The 18,845-nt window shown below is 34.4% G+C and overlaps 3 protein-coding genes across 5 annotated transcripts; 2 read left to right on the top strand and 1 right to left on the bottom strand.

The window, feature by feature from the left end:
* Positions 1–1,882: 1,882 nt before the first annotated feature.
* On the top strand, positions 1,883–6,332 carry LOC101265841 (U-box domain-containing protein 3). Its single transcript, XM_004243543.5, has 2 exons — positions 1,883–2,430; positions 5,242–6,332. Exons 1-2 carry the CDS (start codon positions 2,072–2,074, stop codon positions 6,065–6,067), a joined length of 1,185 nt encoding a protein of 394 aa, XP_004243591.1. The 5' UTR covers positions 1,883–2,071; the 3' UTR covers positions 6,068–6,332.
* Positions 6,333–7,010: 678 nt separating this feature from the next.
* Positions 7,011–9,624, top strand: LOC101266139 (uncharacterized). The gene is made up of 2 exons (XM_004243544.5): positions 7,011–7,386; positions 7,587–9,624. Exon 2 carries the CDS (start codon positions 7,646–7,648, stop codon positions 9,392–9,394), a length of 1,749 nt encoding a protein of 582 aa, XP_004243592.1. The 5' UTR covers positions 7,011–7,386; positions 7,587–7,645; the 3' UTR covers positions 9,395–9,624.
* A 2,299-nt stretch (positions 9,625–11,923) lies between these two features.
* Positions 11,924–14,093, bottom strand: LOC101266432 (probable E3 ubiquitin-protein ligase XERICO). Of its 3 annotated transcripts, none has more exons than XM_004243546.5 (3): positions 13,896–14,093; positions 13,113–13,174; positions 11,924–12,604 (listed from the first exon to the last, which is right to left on the bottom strand). In XM_004243546.5, exon 3 carries the CDS (start codon positions 12,589–12,591, stop codon positions 12,133–12,135), a length of 459 nt encoding a protein of 152 aa, XP_004243594.1. In that variant the 5' UTR covers positions 12,592–12,604; positions 13,113–13,174; positions 13,896–14,093; the 3' UTR covers positions 11,924–12,132. The 3 variants fall into 3 exon arrangements, with proteins under 3 accessions (XP_004243594.1, XP_004243593.1, XP_010323922.1); XM_004243545.5 differs by lacking the exon at positions 13,896–14,093 and adding an exon at positions 13,733–13,861; XM_010325620.4 differs by lacking the exon at positions 13,896–14,093 and adding an exon at positions 13,726–13,832.
* Positions 14,094–18,845: the final 4,752 nt, after the last annotated feature.

Genomic DNA, 18,845 nt, shown 5'->3' with positions numbered 1-18,845 from the left:
ATGTCTCGGAAGTGTTATTGCTAGACATCCAAACAAGTGCAAGACAACAACAAACTATGAGTCAAATTATAGGACAAAGTGCCAAGAATATCAGACATGTCATAATAAGAATAGTACATTTATATTTCCATACATAATAATCACTTGGGTCCATTGGACCTTGGAAACTCAAAACTATACCTAGAATGAAGAGCATTTCGTCGAAATATAACTATTAATACAATAAGACTAGACGATTTGAGAACTATCATAAGCTTGTCAACAAGATTTTAACGAAGCTTTGATGAGGGAGAGGGGATGCCTTCTCATACCCGCTCTTATAAAAGCCCAACACAAAAAAGACTATGCTAAATAGGAAAAAAACGCGATAAAAAATCTCATATCTAATTATTTATACTTCAACTAAATGCAAAAAGACTAACTCTACATATACACACACATGTATTCTCATGAATCTTATTAAAGGAATTAAAAAATAAGAAGAAAACTTTCTCAAGTTTAGGAGACTTAATGATTTATTATAGGTATATACAGTGTAATTTTCTGATAATTATTTAGTAAATATGGCCGCCATCAATTTAAAAAACTATTCTTAGTTGGTTGAGATTGACCAAATGAATAATAGTATATTTCTAGGTATAATTGGTAGGTAACCAAACCATTTATCAACATATGAAGTGTCCAAAGTAATTTTAGGTTTGGAAATCCTTAATATATTGTTGGGAAAAGGGTAATGGATATATGGTATATTCTAGCCAAGTTCAAAGAGCTGCTAGTTTATTACCTTCTTTCGTTTCGATTTATTTATTTTAATTTGACATAATAAAGTTAAAAAAAATAAAAAAATATATTTAAATTTTATTGTCTTAAACTAACGATGTGTGTAACGTATCATTATGCTCTTTTAATCTTATAACTTTAAATTACACTACAAATAGAGGATGTGATTTAATTTATTTTTTTTTTAAAATGAACAAATTAAAACAAAACTATCTTCTTCTATATATATATATATATATATATATATATATATATATTAGTTACTTTTAACTATTAGCTTATGATCTTTGTGATACAAACCTATGGAAATTACTCTTGCTATTGATCGTCTATGCAATTCAAATTTAATTTAAAAGGGACTATTAAGGATGTATTATTATATTGTTATAAATCTAATGAATAAGTGGATAGTCCATAAACTTAGTACATGAACGATCATTCATATTCACTAGGTTTCATGAATTTTTTTGGATAAGAATATATCTGTTTATTATGATATAACCTTTGGAGTGATATTTAAATAAAGTGTATTTGGAAATTAGGATAAACTTAAGCATCATTTATATATATATAATATATATATATATATATATATATATATATATATATATATATATATATATATATATATTATATATATATATAAATGATGCTTAAGTTTATCCTAATTTCCAAATACACTTTACTTAAATAACTTGCATATTACTTCTAAGCATAATTATTTCTTTTTCTTAATCAACACCTTCTCCTCTTCTTCTTTTCACTTTACTAGTTCAACAAAATATCAATCAAAGTAAAAATGAAAATGCATAATTTAAATAGCTAAAAAAATTTCCCTCTCCCTTGACGTAATATTTTTTTAAATTATTTTATCGAACTCTAATTTAATAGTTGTACATAATAAAATTCTCTCGTATCTTAATACTCCATTTTATTTTTTGAAAAAGAACTTATTTCCTATGAATTATGTCTATTTTTCTTAAGTTGAGAATTGAGATAAATAATATAGTTCTCCTTTTATTTTACTTTTTTGGATTGAAAGGGACGTTACTTCCTAAGTAAAGGGTAGTTAATATATATTTATCTAAACTTAAGGGGGTGTATGTTAAATAAGTAAATTACCATGAAATACGCAAAGACTCGAGAGTCTCAAATAGGTGGTACAACCTCTAAATAGAAAAGTACAACAGTTGAATCCTGAATAAAGTTCTTCATCTGAAAAAAAAAAATCAACAGAATCTCCATTGTTGAATACACCCTTTGAAAGAGAGCTCAAAAGGGTGTCAGAAAAATGGTAAAAGAGGAGATATTGATGGAAGAAGAAGAAGAAGGAGGAAAATGTAATCTTGAAGAGGAGGAAGAAGAAGAGGAGGAGGAGGAGCAGAAGAAGAACAGAAAATGCAAGAATGTGATAGAGGAGATAGCGGAGAAGTTGAAGAGTGCAGTGGAAGAGGTAGAGAAAATTGAAGCAGCTAGGGAAATTAGGAAATTGGTGAGGAAATCTTCCTTTTCCGGTAAGACTCGTTCAAGGTTTGCCGCCGCCGGCGTTATTCCGCCGTTGGTTGATATGCTTCAGCCTTGTTCTTATTCTCTACTTGCTCGTGAAGCTGCTTTATTAGCTCTCCTTAATCTTGCCTCTCGTAATGAAAGGTTCGTACTATTGAACTCTTTTTTTTTTTTTTTGAGAAATAATATATATTTGTGGATATTTGTTATATGTATGAAATTGGAAGAATTTTGTGGGTTAGTTTGAAAATGGTGTTTTCTTGGTCTAGATAATTTAGATGGTAAGGATTGTGATTTTTTCCCGGTAAAGTTGAAAATTTTGGATGTTGAGTCTGGGAATATTTATTACTGTGTAAATGAGAAACAAAGGTGCTATTGGATGAAAGTGGTGGATTTAATGTAAGTCATACAAATTCCTCTTTGACAAACAACAATCCTTTTAACTGTAGGGGAAGCTCTAGATTAAGCCTTTAGTTTAATGGAATGGGTCTTGTACATAAGAATAGAAACCAGCTATACAAGTCCCCTCGGTGGACATCAGCTTCATACGGAAAGAGCTTTCTGGAACAATAAATATTAGTTATCAGAGAACAGCCAGAGCTAATTCGTCAGGAATTTTATGTTAAAAGTACAATATCTTTACTTAGTTATGAGTTATTGCCACCTAGATGTCATGATAACATTCACAATTTAGTTTTACTTGGCTCATTGAGTTTTTATCTTTAGAAGCACATTTCAATATGTCATCTTCTTATTGGTGTTTTAAAAGGTTCTAAATGAAGTGTGGTACAACTGTGAAATTCACTTGAAAGGCCGGGGGATGCAATGAGGTGAACATGCCCTAACTGATAGTTCATGAGCCCAAGGAACGTCCCGCAAGCGATAATTTGGTCCAACAATGGGGAGGTTGATGGGGGGTTTCTTAGTTGCACCAGGAGGGGGAGGGTTCTGGGAGCTATGGGAAGAAAAGGTACAAGACACTTATTCAGGGTTAGCAGATAACAAGAACCATACCAGATAATATTTAGATCATTTCAGTGACCTTGAGTTCATGTGCCAAGGAAGAAGTGGCCTTGGCTACCACTGCCACCTAAAAGTGCATGACTCAGGTCGCCATTTAATAGTAGTGCATCTCAATTATAGGCTGTGAATGAATGGCCTTGTCTCTCTGGCAAAACAGCAATGTAAAATTGTAAAATACTCGTAGAGAAGAACATAAACCTAGAAGCTTCTCTGACAAATGAGCTATTGGGTCGAGCTGAGACCCTAATTTGGCCTTTAGAAGTCGTGCTTCACGCACCGAAAAAGATTTCTTACCAAAAAATTGCATTTAGAAGTTGTATTTAGTGCTAAACCTTTGCTCGTCAATGCCTGTTTGGAGCCGGAAAAGAAGTTAACATTTAATGTGCAACAACTACGATTTCAAGGTATTAGTAAACTGTGTTCCGAAATCTGATTGAGATTTTGAAAGGTTAGAAAGTTGTGATCCGCCATAGTGAAGTTCTTGCACCATTGCATCTCACTAGAAGATGTCATCCTGTTTCTGTAATATCTTACTTTTGGTCAGGGCAGAATACATCTTTCCATTTTCGTGTTTTATTTGAAAGAGGAAAAAAATCATCCTTGTTAGGCATTTAAATGAACTTCTCACAGGCTGTAACTGTACAATATTTCCATGCTCAATCATCTTTATACGCATCATCTCCTGATGTATCTACTGACACAAGGGAGGAAGCTTTTCTATCTCTCCAGGTTGTGAAACGGCTAGATAATGTTATCATTTGTTTGACATATAATTTGTTTTTTGTCCTGTCCTCCCCTAGTTTCTGTCTTTCCTTTTCTCTGAAGTTCTTCAGGTGTGTTGGGTATGGAGGAAAACATTTGGCAGAAAATGCTTTTCAATTTTCCATCTTTGGTTGGCCAATTTTTTTAGAAAATATTCTCTAAGAAAACAAGTTCCAAATGGGGGAAATGACTTCGCTAGTTGAAGTAGGGAACAAAAATTCTACAACATTTCACATTAATTGTGTTCTCCCCACCATCCAACACACTTCATCTTCACCCCCACCCCTGTAGCCCAATCCCTACCATCCACCCCGCACCCTCACCCCCACCTTCCATAGTATTTGTCTTAGATTATATACAAATGCTTCTTGGATAATGTTTCTTGCTTACGTACTTAACACAAGAAAATAAGTAGAAACCTTGGAAAACATTTTCCTTCGCAGTGAACCAGGCGAACACACCCTTTTTTTGTCTCTTTTTTCTAATTATTTTGTGTTCTCTTGGTGTACTTCCAAATCTTTCTTCACCTTGTTTGTTAGGTGATTGGTGCTTTATTTCCTTGAGAGTTTCCTTGTTATTGGTACAATTAAGATGTCAATGCTCAAGACATGCTGTGGTTATACCCCCAAAGAATGGCCAAATGTAGCCATGATCTGAAGCTTGATCGTCTGGTTTCATAATTACTGTACCTTTTCTTACATGTAGATGTGGTTAAATTGTTTGTGTTCTGTTAATTTGGCATTGGAGATTCTCAATAAATGTGGGAGTAAAGATGGATAATTATACAGAATAGAGGATAATTGATGTGCTCACATGGTCATATTTTCCTCTTTACTTTGCTCATGTAAGCAAGAGTTCTTCGTTTCAGCTAAGGATGGTTTCTGCGTACTTGCCAACAACAGCCCTGGTTAGAAATACCATAAAGTGAGAATGTCCAAGTTCTCTCTCTCTCTCTCCTGACCTTTCTGTAGGTTTATTTTAACAGTTCCTTTGGTATTCTCTCTCTCTCTCGTGACATTTCCGTAGGTTTATTTTAACTGCTTCTTTGGTATACTTGGACATATGTGATATATCGTCATTGTTCTTTTTGAAATTCCCTTATTTTGTAATAATTGCTTTGATTAAAGGATAATCAACTTATCTCCTTATATTTCTTTTCAAACTTATCAGAAACAAAATAAGGATCGTTGCATCTGGTGCCATCCCTCCTCTTGTGGAGCTCCTCAAGTTTCAAAATGGCAATTTGAAAGAACTAGCAGCTGCTGCTATTTTGACATTATCAGCTGCTGCAGCCAATAAACCAACAATAGCTGCATCAGGAGTTGGACCTCTTCTGGTGCAGATCCTGAGTTCAGGAACTGTTCAAGGAAGGGTTGATTCCGTCACAGCCCTCCACAATCTCTCCACAAGCAAAGAAGATCCCAAGTTGGTTCTTGATGCTAGAGCGGTTTATCCACTAATGAATCTCCTCAAAGACTGCAAGAAATATTCCAAGTTTGCCGAGAAAACCACAGCGCTACTGGAAATTCTCTCTAATTCTGAGGAGGGAAGAGATGCAATTACAAATGCAGATGGTGGAATACTTACTCTAGTTGAAACTGTTGAGGATGGGTCACTCATCAGCACAGAACACACTGTTGGGGCTTTGCTGTCATTGTGTCAAAGCAGCCGAGACAAGTACAGGGAACTCATTCTCAAAGAAGGCGCCATTCCAGGCCTTTTAAGGTTAACTGCAGAGGGCACACCTCTAGCTCAGGAAAGAGCTAGAACACTTTTGGACTTGCTTCGAGACTCTCCTCCTGAAAATAGGTTCTCATCCTCCACATTGAAGAGAATAGTATACGACTTCGCTGCACAAGTTGATGGAACAGATAAAGCAGCTGACACAGCCAAGAGATTGTTGCAAGACATGGTTCACAGAAGTATGGAGCTGAGCATGAGTCGGTTACAGTTAAGGGCTTCATCGTGTACCCCTTCAAAGGTGCAGTCTACATGAATTATTAGGTAGTTTCAGGTTTTCACATAGACCAGTATACAGCTAAGAAAACAGCAGCTTTATATGTAAATGATGGACTATATTAGCTCTTCTTCCTCTGCCCGATTTTATGTGGAAAGACGCGGAGTTGCAAAGGCCATATGACCGGAAACTAGTAGCTACTACATGCTGGTGGTAAAACCAGTGGTTCTGTCTAGGTGATTTTCTTGACCTCAATGAGCATTGTACATTTCTAATTTAATCACATTTGTAAAGTTTGCAAGTATTTGCACATTGCCAATTTTTCCAATTTTTTTTTAAGTTTAAAATTCTATTTTAGTTTTTAAAATGACAAGTATTATTTTTAAAAAAAAAGATAAAATGCATCGTAGATCATTCTCGACCTTCTTTATTTTCGATAAAAGAAAAATGTCATGATAAATACTTTAGCTCAATAATTTTTTAACAATCATTGCAAGTAAAATAGATCGGAGAGGGAGTAATGATTTTCGATCTCTAGTTATTTTATACGATTAAGGTTCCTATTTTCAGGGACGGGTCCACAGAGAGTCAAATGGGTTCACATAAATTCATTTCGTTGAAAAATAACACCGTATATATATATATAGTTAATCAGTTTTTAAAATTTTATATGTATATATTAACTTTTGATTCCATTAACACGAGTGTGATCCTTGGCCTAGTGGTGAAATGAAATCACTTTGTGAAAATCCTGAGTACCTATTTTTGTTTGCTAAAGTTCCACGTGCTTACAAATCAATATAAAAAATTTTAAAAAGAGAGAATTACAAAGTAAAGGCGCAAAGGTAGTAAGTCGGGCCGGCCATTTGACAAGACTATTACTTTCAAACCCCTCTCATTTTTCGAGAGAATAATTCGCTGTGTGAACAGTTCAATTTTGTATCTTATATATGCTCTAAAGGTGACACATAATCTTTCTTTCGAACAAGTCTATTTCTTTAATTTAAAAAATCAATAGTACGATTGATTCAAAAATATATTTTTTTATGTCTCCGAATAGGGCCTTCACTAGTCCAACTGATATGTGTCTTCCGATTAGTCCGGCTAGCCAGGGAGAGGATATTTTAGTCAATAAGAAAACCTAGGGGGTTGACAGTAGAAATTTTCGAAACACGCATAATGCTTATATTGTTCCGTGATTTAGGCCTCACTCTATTCGCTAATCACATTTCGACCCCCGATGTTTTTGTCGGTGTACATAATAAGTAAATTAGCATCACTTTACTGATTACTCTCCACTCACAGAGAGAATGAAAGAGAAGTACTGAAATCTATGTTCAATCACCAAGCTGTATGAGGTAAAAAAGTAATCTTTATACTGTATTAAGTTGTTTGAAAGCATAACTTCAGCTTTAACATAGTCGATTCTTGTTTATACTTACCCAGATCTATGAATTCTTGGTTTTACTTTGTCAAATTTCATGTTTTTTGAATACCCTTTTAGTCATTTTGTTGAGTGGTGGTAGTAGTCTAATTATATGTTTTGTCCATTTTACAGATTTAGTTCTTTGTTGTGTTTGAAGCTTTAATGCTATAGTGAGAAAAAGTGGGGAAAAAATGTTGGGTCGGCCTTCACTTTTGCTGTCTAGGAGTGGAAGTTTCAGGCCAGAAAATTTGGGTCAAAATGCAATGGCTATGATTGGGAATCTTTGTTTTACTATATTTGTAGTTGGGGTTTTGGTTTTCACTATAATTGCTGCAACTTATCAGCCTGAAGACCCATTGTTCCACCCTTCAGCAAAAATCACTAATTTCCTTACTTCCAAATCTAATGCTACATTTAGAGCTGATGATAGTGTTGTGAGGACTGGTGAGGACTTTCTTGGTGTTAATCAGACAGCGTTTACGACGTTCATTAACCTCAATGATGTTGATGTTCCGGAGAATGCTGATGGTGGTGGTGTCACTGAGAATAATTTGGACTGTAGTGGCAAGATTGATGATCCTGTTGATTGCACTGACCCGGATGTGTTTCATTTGTTGATGAGAGCTGCCATTGAGAAGTTTAAGGATATACATTTTTACCGGTTTGGGAAGCCGGTCAGGGGGTCTAATGATAGTTCCTGTCATATGGCGTGGCGGTTTAGGCCTAAGGAAGGGAAGACTGCTGCCTTTTATAAAGATTATCGGTCTTTTGTGGTTTCTAGGTCGGAGAACTGCACCCTTGATGTGGTCAGTATAGGTGATTATCATTCTGGTGGAAATGCCCGCAAGAGGAAGAGAAAGAACAGGGCAGGGTCTGACAGAACTCTTGGTAAGCTAGATGAGGGATTCGAGAAGGTAACTCCTAAGACAGAGGGTGAACCTATTGCTCTGCCTGTGGTTGGGGAAGCTGTAAATGACTCACTTCCTGTGGTGGAATCGGAGAGTTCATTTGGCAATGGTAAGTATTTGATTTATTCTGGAGGTGGGGATAGGTGCAAGAGCATGAGCCATTACCTTTGGAGTTTCATGTGTGCATTGGGCGAGGCTCAATATCTGAACAGGACCTTGATAATGGACTTAAGTATTTGTTTATCCAAGATTTACACTTCATCTGGTGTAGATGAGGAAGGAAAGGATTTCAGGTTTTACTTCGATTTTGAGCACTTAAAGGATTCAGCGTCAGTCCTCGATCAGATCCAGTTTTGGTCAGATTGGGACCAGTGGCATAAAAAAGACAGATTAAGTCTTCATCTTGTGGAGGATTTTAGGATTACACCGATGAAGTTATCCGGAGTGCAGGATACTTTAATCATGAGGAAATTTGGTTCTGTGGAGCCAGATAATTACTGGTACAGGGTATGTGAGGGTGAAACGGAATCAGTCGTTCAACGACCATGGCATCTGGTATGGAAATCAAGACGATTGATGGACATCGTCTCAGCTATTTCGTCGAGGTTAAATTGGGATTATGACTCAGTTCATGTTGTAAGGGGTGAGAAGGCAAGGAATCGTGAAATGTGGCCACATTTGGCAGAAGATACTTCTCCCGAGGCTCTACTATCTAGCTTGCAGGACAAGATCGACGACGGTAGGAACCTGTATATAGCAACCAATGAGCCAGATACATCCTTTTTTGACCCTTTAAAAGACAAGTACTCCACCCATTTCCTTCATGAATATATGGATCTTTGGGATGAAAAAAGTGAGTGGTATGCAGAGACAACAAAACTTAATAATGGGAATCCAGTTGAATTTGATGGGTACATGAGGGCTTCAGTTGATACAGAAGTTTTCTTTAGGGGTAAAAAGCAGGTTGAGACATTTAATGATCTCACCAGAGACTGCAAGGATGGGATCAATTCATGCACTTCGTCCAGCTAATTTCTGACTGGCGTTTGAAGCTTTACTCTTGCAGTTTTTGCGTAAATCTATACCATACTGTTGTTTTAGGTAAGCTTGTTCGTAAGTATCTATTTTGAATAGCAATTACAGATTATTTCTTTAGTTGTACCTCTTTATCGTGTAGTTTCTTTGTATTCGGTGTCTGCTTCAAGCTTGTATCATTTCATTTGGTAAGTAATAAGAATCTCATTTGTGTTTCTGACTGAAAATTCAGTTGCATTAATCGTGAAATTGTGTTTGATCTCATTTTGATGCGAATCAAAATGCTTCTCTCAAGGCTTTGATTCCGGAAAAATGTGAATTGTCTTTATGGCTAAATCGGTAGTTAATGTGCATTCTTAGCATATTCCCTTCTCCTCCACAAGTAGAACTTTTAGTACTTGACAGATATGGAATAACTCGATGCATCCTTTATTACATACTGCTACTCGTTGGCTTGTTGAAGATAGATTCATGCTTTTCCAGTGTCATCGGAAATAGGTAAATTGATAACTGAATCATGTATTTTCAGTTCCCGCAAATCTTTGCTTCCAAGTAAGTAGCTAGACTTGGGTCATTCTGAAATTCTTTGAAGATGATCCAAAACTGAAGGGAACAGAAGGTTTCAAGTTTCAACTACTGCTACTATTATTCATCCTTCTACTTATAGAGTCAGCTTTCTTATTGAATTTGTGAGATTGTATTGCCAGCATTTGCTATGATTTTGCAATTTACAGCTAAATTTTAAGATATCTGAGAGCTTATTCCTGTCTTTACAACTCCCCATAACCACTGTGAGTTCCCATCTTCTCTTCCAAATATAGAAAGGAAAACACCTAAGGACATAAGCTTCTTTTTTATCGTTGCAGTTGAGACGAGGGTCCTTTGGAAAAACATCTCTACCTTCACGCGGTAGTGGTTAGGTCTGTGTGAGATTTCACTTGTACCCAAGATTGTGGGAATCTAGGTGACTTGTTTTTTTTTGGATATTATCAAGATGGCCCAAAACATGTTTATACAAGATAATAAGACTTCATTTTTCTTAGGATTATCTCAATCCATGCATTTTTTTGGTCTGCCAATATATTTTAGTAATATCATAATAAAAAGTAAAAAAGTAAAAATAGTGGTGTGAAAAACAGAAATGACAAGAGCCTCAGGAAAAGCCAAAGCATAAACATGAGAGGAGAAACTAAGAATTATTCCTGGAGAGGAATTGTTTTTTCTTTTGGAAGGAATTCTTCTTAGAATCCTTCTTCTTTCTCCTTGATGCATTTTCGCTTCCGGTCCGTAATCAGATCTTCAAGCTATCTAAATTGGAATCTTCGCTAATCATCAGGTAAGACTGAATCATTAGAAATACGAAATTGCCTAAAAAAAGGGAATTGATAAGGGAAGAGGTCTATACCCATTGCCGTAGCTAAAAGGTTCCCTCCTTTTTCGCATATTTCTTATTTCATTGCAAACCAGATTTTCAGGTATTAAATGTTATGTTATTATTATTTTTTTACTCTGTAATGTAAATGCCTTTTATTTTGAATCTTTAATAATGGAAAAAATTGGATCTTAATTTTGATCATGGTAACATAATGTTAGACATATGGTGGGAAATAAGATACATAATGTAGACATACGATTATGCGTTTTCATTTGGATTCAAGGAAGAAAAAGAAGACCAATTTCATTTGGATAAGTGAAAAGAGAAATTAAAAAGCAATGGAAATTAATATTCTTCATAAATTTTCTAGTTCTTTCTTTTCCTCGTCTTTGTCCCTTAAAGGCTGATTGATGCTCGGGCAACTTATATGCACCTTTGGTGACTCATGACAAATAATACCCTCTCCTGGACATCTATCTGGCTCTAGGCGGGTTTTAGCCCCTATACATGGTCTTACGACTTTACAAGGATCCTACAAAAGATTATTGTTCTCTGTTTTGCAGAGTCCAGTCAAGAGATGGCTAAACAATCCAGTGTGAGTGAAGATACAATTGAGAATGGAGGACCTAAGAAGAAGTTGATTGTGCCGAGCAGTGTCTTGGAGGGCATTAAGCATATGGCATCTTCAATGCCATCCTCACCTTCAGGCCAACCAAAGAGCGCAAAGTATAACTGCTTGTGCTCACCAACCACACACGCGGGTTCTTTCAGATGCAGGTACCACAGGAGTGCTAGCCTGACTCGAAATAGCAAGTCCGTCGGCTCGAAACTCTCTGAACTGGCTGCTGAAAAATGACTCAAAACTAATGTTTCATATCTAGGGTAATTCTTACCTATCTGTGTAATTAAACGACTAAAGTTTTCTGTCTCTGATTAGTTGTGAAGTCATGGAAGAATGCTTGGTTGTACATTATATTATTTATTGGTTCAATCATTGCACATGCTTTTGCCTAACCCCTCCATCCCCACCCAAAAAATGTTGTCAAAGTAGTGCCTTTTTATATTGGATGGGTCAAACAATCCAAACAACATAGCTTCCCGGACACTGAAAATAACCTCTCAGAACTAAGCAAGCAGAAAAAAACCATTCATGATGGAAAACATCATAGCAAAATTTTCCATATATTATGTACGCGAATGTATGAATTCTTGGTCGCAGTAAAGAGACCCGTCACTCTGAGAGGACGCCAAGCATTACAAATACGAAACTACCCAATGTCAAAGATCAACCATTGCATGTACACTACTAAGCTGTACTCAAGATGTATAGTAGTGCTATAGCCTCGATAAACTTCTAACCTCACATAGGACAAGTATCTTCTTCGCCTTCTTGAGACATCATGTAATTCCTGCAAAGTGGACAAGTTACATTCCAGTACTTGAGCCACTTCTCTAAACAATGCTTGTGGAAAACATGGCCACATGAGAGATGGTTTATCTCTGCGTCAGGCTCAAAATCCGTCAGGCAGACTGAGCACTCTTTCTCAGCGTGGTTAGAGATACAGATGGAATCATAACGAATTGCAGGGGTATGGCTTCTGAATTCCTCCATATATGACTCTGATGGGCTTCTGCGACATTCAAACGAGTCCAAGGAGCCTTCGATGGAATAATCGTCCCATGATGCAATGTGGATGCCAATCACATGAAGGATCGATCGGACCATCTCCTTGACAATGGAGATGGATATGGCTGTGTTCACTAGAATAACACAGAGCACTCCTGCATCTGCTGGAGTTGGATACTGTGAGAGTCCCATACTGGATTGGAATCTAGTCATAAAACGAAACATCAACCATTAGTCATATAGAATTTCAGGCAAAACTATAAACTGACCAATGAGTATAGTTTCTCAAACAAGAACAGCAACACCACAAGCTTCATATTCTTTTAGCAAAACAGTCTGTCAAAATACATCTCACAACCAAGTTACATACACTCATTTAGCTAAAATAACTTCACAAAATTGCTAACCAGATATTCCAAGCAGATTGGAATAAACAGCCTGCTCAGGGGAGGGTAGAGTGTACCCAGACTTACCCCTACCTTGGCAGGTAGAGAGACTGTTTCCGATAAACCCTCGAGTCTCGACTCAACAAAAGCAAAAAACACAACATTTATGTAGACATATGCAGTAACAACAACAGGATAGTAAGAAAATAGAGGCATAAGGAGACAACAAGACTAGTAATTGCTTCTACTTATGCAATATTAAGGTCAAGATGATCCAAACAAAAAGAGGCCATCCAGAACAGAATTTCTGAAAAAAGGAGTTTTTACCTAGGCTGAAACTTAGAGATTTCTACTAGCAACAACTTCTGGAACAGCTGACTGAACTGGACCTGCATAGAAACAAGAATCTATAAGTCAATTATGAGGAAAAGTTAAACAACCCACAGCAGTAAGACAATTATAAATGGAACACAGTCCTCCAAGAAAAGCATCAAGAAATGAAAATTGGAGCTATGTTACACATCTCAAACAAGAAATGGAAACCCCATTGATTAGAAAGTCCTCATCTTCCTTTAAAAGTTCAGTTTTATTCCTTTGAAAAAACAAATCTTTATGAACATGGATCCAAGAACCAGAAAAACTTCTGCTAAAAAACTGTAATAATTTCATTTTCCTGATACCAAATGTAAATAGACAAAGGAGAAAAAAAAAACCCTTTTCAAGATAACAAGGAAATCTCAGACCACAAATTACAAATCATGTAATAAAACACCCAAAACCAGAACTTTTCAATATTGAATAAAATGTGAAGATCCAAGGTAAATCATCATCCATCATCAAGAAAGACTAAAATATGAGTAAAAAGCAGTTCAAAGAGACAGAAGCAGGATATACAAAACAATTCTTGAATAATAAGCTCTAATTACAGATCAAGACTCACATATTACCATCAAGAACTGCATAAAAAAAGTATCCTTTTTTTCTTTTCAAGACTATATAAATGGTAAAGATGCTTATGAACCAAATAAATAAAAGAATACAAAATTATGAAGATATAAAGATACTAGTACTAGTAATAGATAAAAAGGGGTACCAATTAGTACTACTTACTTTATATTATTGCCTATAGGTGTAGTAGGAGCTAGAAGATGTTAGAAAATTCTTTGAAATTTGAAATATTAAGAAAATTGGGAGAGAAATTTATTGTTTTTAGAGACTTAAGGGTAGGGTTGTTAGATTCATAGGATACCAGAGAGAGAGGACAATGTTGATAAATGATAATGGTTGATGATATATAGCCTCCTTCTATCAACCCTCAAAGACCCTTCTATTTATAATAATAATAAATAAATTATAATAATTTAATAAAGATAATAATACAAGCAAATTATATTGGGGTCCATTATAAATTGTCCCTTTTCTTCACCCCATGTTCACATTATGATGTAATTAATCACCCCCTTGGACCATTTTGATACTTGCCCCAAGTCTCTCCTATTCAACTATGGGTTATCTTCATTCATTTGTGTTTTTGGATGAATTGCAAATTAGTGAGTTTGTTTTTTTCTTTAATAAGAGATATTGACTTTAAACTTCGGAGTTATGAGAGGTTGATTTAGTATTTTGGACGGTGAAAGGTGATAAAAGCAATAAAGAGTCTAGCGTGGCGAGACGTTCAACTTCTTGAATTGAGGCGTCAATTATTAACAAAATATTAAAATATTTAATTGTATATATAAATATCAAAAATTTCAATAGCAATAACATATATTAGCAAATATTTCAATTCAAAAACTAACAGTAGATACCAAAAGTCTAGAACTTGAATAACTCAATAATTCATAAAGAAAATTGACAAGCAATACTAAAATTCTAAAGTCTATTCTTCTTCAAAATTATCAAAATCTTGAAGATCAACATTCACTATTTATGGACGAATAAATACTATATTAATTAGTACAAAACTAAATTGAGTATGATTAAAATAAATATAGAATGATTGATTTTATTTTTTAAAATATGTAGGCAGTTGTGCCTATATATATAGGAAGGTGTTTTCAAAAACGTTTTTGGGGCGAGTTTTGGGGCGGGGCGTACCAAAACGCTTTGGGCGTAAATTAAAGACGTAGATATATAAGTCGTAAGTCCTAAAATTTGAGGCATAAGTCCCCGAGCGTAAAAACATATGTCTTGGGCGTAAAAACATACGCTCGAGTGTTTTTAATTTATTTTTAACCTTTTTTGTTTTACATCATGTTTCTATTATTGGTGTAATGATATTTATCAAATAATAATATACATGAGACTATACCCTATAGATCCATGAAACTTACATCCATATCTCGAAACTTACGTCTTACCTTATACTTATACTGTATACCTTTTAAAACACTGACATAGGCGGTTGTGCCATTTTTCTTTATTTAATGTTCAGTTGTGCTTGTTATGTAAGTTGACCACATGATCCCTCACATGGACGGTTAATAATTAATGCTAATAATTGTACTTATGAACTGATTAAAAGATTTGGTTATGAAGAAACATTTTATATTTAATTATAAATAAATTAATTAAAGTATTTCGATAAATCCAATAAAGTTATAGATATTAACCTCTAACAGAAGCTACAAAATAAACTACCTACATCTTTAGAATTTAATATGAAGGTGTAATTAAAAAGTATTTAGTTTGGGTTTAATTTATCATCTTTTCTTGTGCTTGTTCAAATGACTAGCTAACTTGAACTTTGATACACATTATTTATTTAAAGTGAACTTAAATCATTGACTAAAGAGTGTATGCTTAGTTAATTATCTTTATTAAAGTGAACTTAAATCATTGACTAAAGAGTTTATGCTTAGTTAATTATCTTTTAGAATGTTTTTTAAAAAAGTTTTATCTTGTTATAAATTTACAATTTGTTATGGACGCTAAGACTTGGGGTATGAGTAACTCATAAAACTAATATGTGTTATGGTGCAGTGGTGAAACTGTTTTATTCTTAATTAGGGGTTTTCGATTCGAGCATTGAATATGAATTTTTTTTGGTTGGGACTTCTCTTGAATGACCAGAGGCGTAGCCAAGAATTTTATCAAGGGGTTCAAACTTTGAAGGGAAAAAACACAAATATACCCCCGTACTATTGTAAATGGTATGCAAATACTTTTGAGATATTGATTCCCCCACCGTCCAAAAACTAGAATATTATACCCTTTATACTATTGGACATATACGTGTCATAATCTTATCCACCGACCCAACATGTATTAAAATCGGATCGACGAATAAGATTGTGTCACGTGTCCCTATTTAGTCTTCCGTTAGAGAGAAGTGTATATATGCTTAAGTTTTTGGACGACATAACACCAATGTCTCAAAAATATGACGAAGGGTATCTGCACACCATGTGCGATAGTTCAGGGGTATATTTGTTATTTTCCCCAACTTTGAATAGTATTTTTTTTATAAAAAAAAACCCATGATTTATAGAGATTCTGTTTTTAATAATATTATGATATAATTTGTATAAGTTTGTCTCCTATTTATAGAGAAAGAAAACTTTATTCCAAAAGGAAAATATATTAAAATCTAAGGAAATCTTATACAAAGAAAAAGAAATTAAAATCTTATTCCACAAGGAAAAGATATTACAATTTAAGGATCTTTTTTTCTCAATTTAAACCTTATTTCATAAAGAAAATGTATTAAAATTTTGAAAAAATCTTATCCCACGAAGGAAAAAGGTATTAAAAAATATAGGAAAATCTTATTCCACAAGAAAAAGATATTAAAATTTAAGGAAGTTAAATAATTCAATTTTAATTGAAAAAAAATTCTTATTGGAGGTGAGTTTTAAACTTGGGTCACTCTAAACAAGCATAACATTATTTGCCACTAAGCTAATGAACATTAATGTTAAACTTAGGCGTGTTTATTTAGTTACAAACTTCAAAAAGACAAAATAATTACAGAAGAAAAAAAAAACATTCATGCAGGGAATTGAATTGGAGGCAGAAGTGGGTTTGCGAAAAGAAAAACTTTATAAAGTAATTGTTAATCATATATATGGTATGTGACGAAGTGTTGGCCTTTCAAAGCACTCGTACATCCTAAAGATGAAGTATTAGCGAAAACGAAGATGCTAAAATGAATGTGTGCGTATATTAGGAGAGATAGAATTAGAGATGATGAAATTCGAGATAAGGTGAGAATGATTTCAGTGATGGACAAGATAAGAGAGGTAAGACTGTGATGGTTCAGACATGTGAAGAGCAGGTGCTCAGATGTCTCAATGAAGAGGTGTAAGAGGCTGACTATTATATGTGGATGTGGGGAGAAGTAGAAGTAGGTCAAAAAAAATATTGAGTAGAGGTTATTAGACAAGATACGATACACTTGACGTTTACCGAAGACATGACCCTATATAGAAGGATGCATAGGTCGAGAATTAAAGTAGAAAGTTTATAGATAGTCAATCGAGTGTTGTTTTGTTTCTATTATTAACTCTATTATTTTTTGAAGGTACAACAAAAACTTAGATATTTATTAGTAGAATTTTGTAAAATAGATATCTCTGACATTTATACTTAGAAAAAATCTAGATGTTCTACGATAACTAGATATTTATATTAAAGTATAAACGTCTAGATGTTTGTTATATAGTTAGAAGAAAAGAATATATAGATATTTCTTGTAGATGTACCTAGAATAATTTTTAGAAGCATCCCTTTACAAGTATAAATAGATGTGACATTAGACATTTGTAATTAACCTAAGAACAAATCAAATAAAAGAGTGTTTTTATATAATCAAGTTCTCCTATCCAAATTATTCCTCCTCCTTTCTTGCTTCCTCTTCTTTAATTAGTTAAATCTTTCGATCCTAGTTAACAATTTTGGGCTATCAAAAAGTTTTTCAATTATACTTTTCTTCTACTATTCTCTACATAACAAGTGGTCCGAGACAACTCTTTTTTTACTTACGAAAGCTTTAACCCATCCTAACCCGCATAACATAATTTGATATTCTCAACGTGCCCACCCCAAATCATTCTATCTTTTACCTAAAGCTGCTCATAAAAATAAAAATAATGATAGTGATAATAGTTTTCATGTAAAATAAGTTCAAACTCGATATTAAAACAACCCAATAAATATTAGTGTTGGACATGTGATATTCAATTTCCCTATATATTTTCAAAATTTTATTTTGTTCCACCTAATTCCTCTTTCATGGCAACATGCCTTTCCGGCTAAGGAATGAAAAATCTTTCTCCTGTTACATGAATTCAATTTTCATTTCATCCGAAAAAAATTGATCTTTTTCTCAACAATATCTTTGACATTTGATCCAATAGCATTCCATTAGATATTTAGATAATTTGATACTTGGTACTTTCAGTTTCCACAGGATATAATATGTATTTATCCTTAACTGCAATAAAATATATAATTTTATTTTAAAAAAAATATTTGAATCTATTTCGCCACGCATAAATTTAAATTCACCCCACATCTTACTCGCACCGTTCTATTATCATTCCCAATGGTGTGCAGTTTTTGTGTGTTTTTTTTAATTTTTTAAACCTAGTACCATAGCACATAACACATGATCATTTAAAATGATCATGTATATTAAGCAGTTCCCAAGGACACGGTGAGGGTCCTTGGGACAATAAGTAAATATTCCAAATAGGACATCAATAATAGTTAGTTAGGAAAGTACTATCAACCCATGTGTAAGCACATGTACAAGACATGTGAAGAAGCGACCAAAGGAGGGGACCACCCTAATTTCGATTAGGGTAGTTAGGGGGGAAAACGTGCACAAGGGACCACTCCATGTGAGGCCTACTTTTCTAACCAATTCTAAACTCTAACCTACTACCCTAACTAGCTAACTAAGCTAGGATCAAAAGAAATAAACTAATAAGTGCACTCGACAACCTAAGACTAAACCGAGTTGACACTAACCTAGTACTAGTTGAAGAGACAACCTAGTACCTAACCTAGGATGGTCCAAAGAGTTAGTTAACGTCCTAACAACCTAGGGATACTTTA

Source organism: Solanum lycopersicum, chromosome 7 (assembly GCF_036512215.1).
Source record: "Solanum lycopersicum chromosome 7, SLM_r2.1".
Taxonomy (NCBI): Eukaryota; Viridiplantae; Streptophyta; class Magnoliopsida; order Solanales; family Solanaceae; genus Solanum; species Solanum lycopersicum.
The sequence above is the reverse complement of the archived record's forward strand: the minus strand, read 5'-3'. Positions and strand labels throughout refer to the sequence as shown.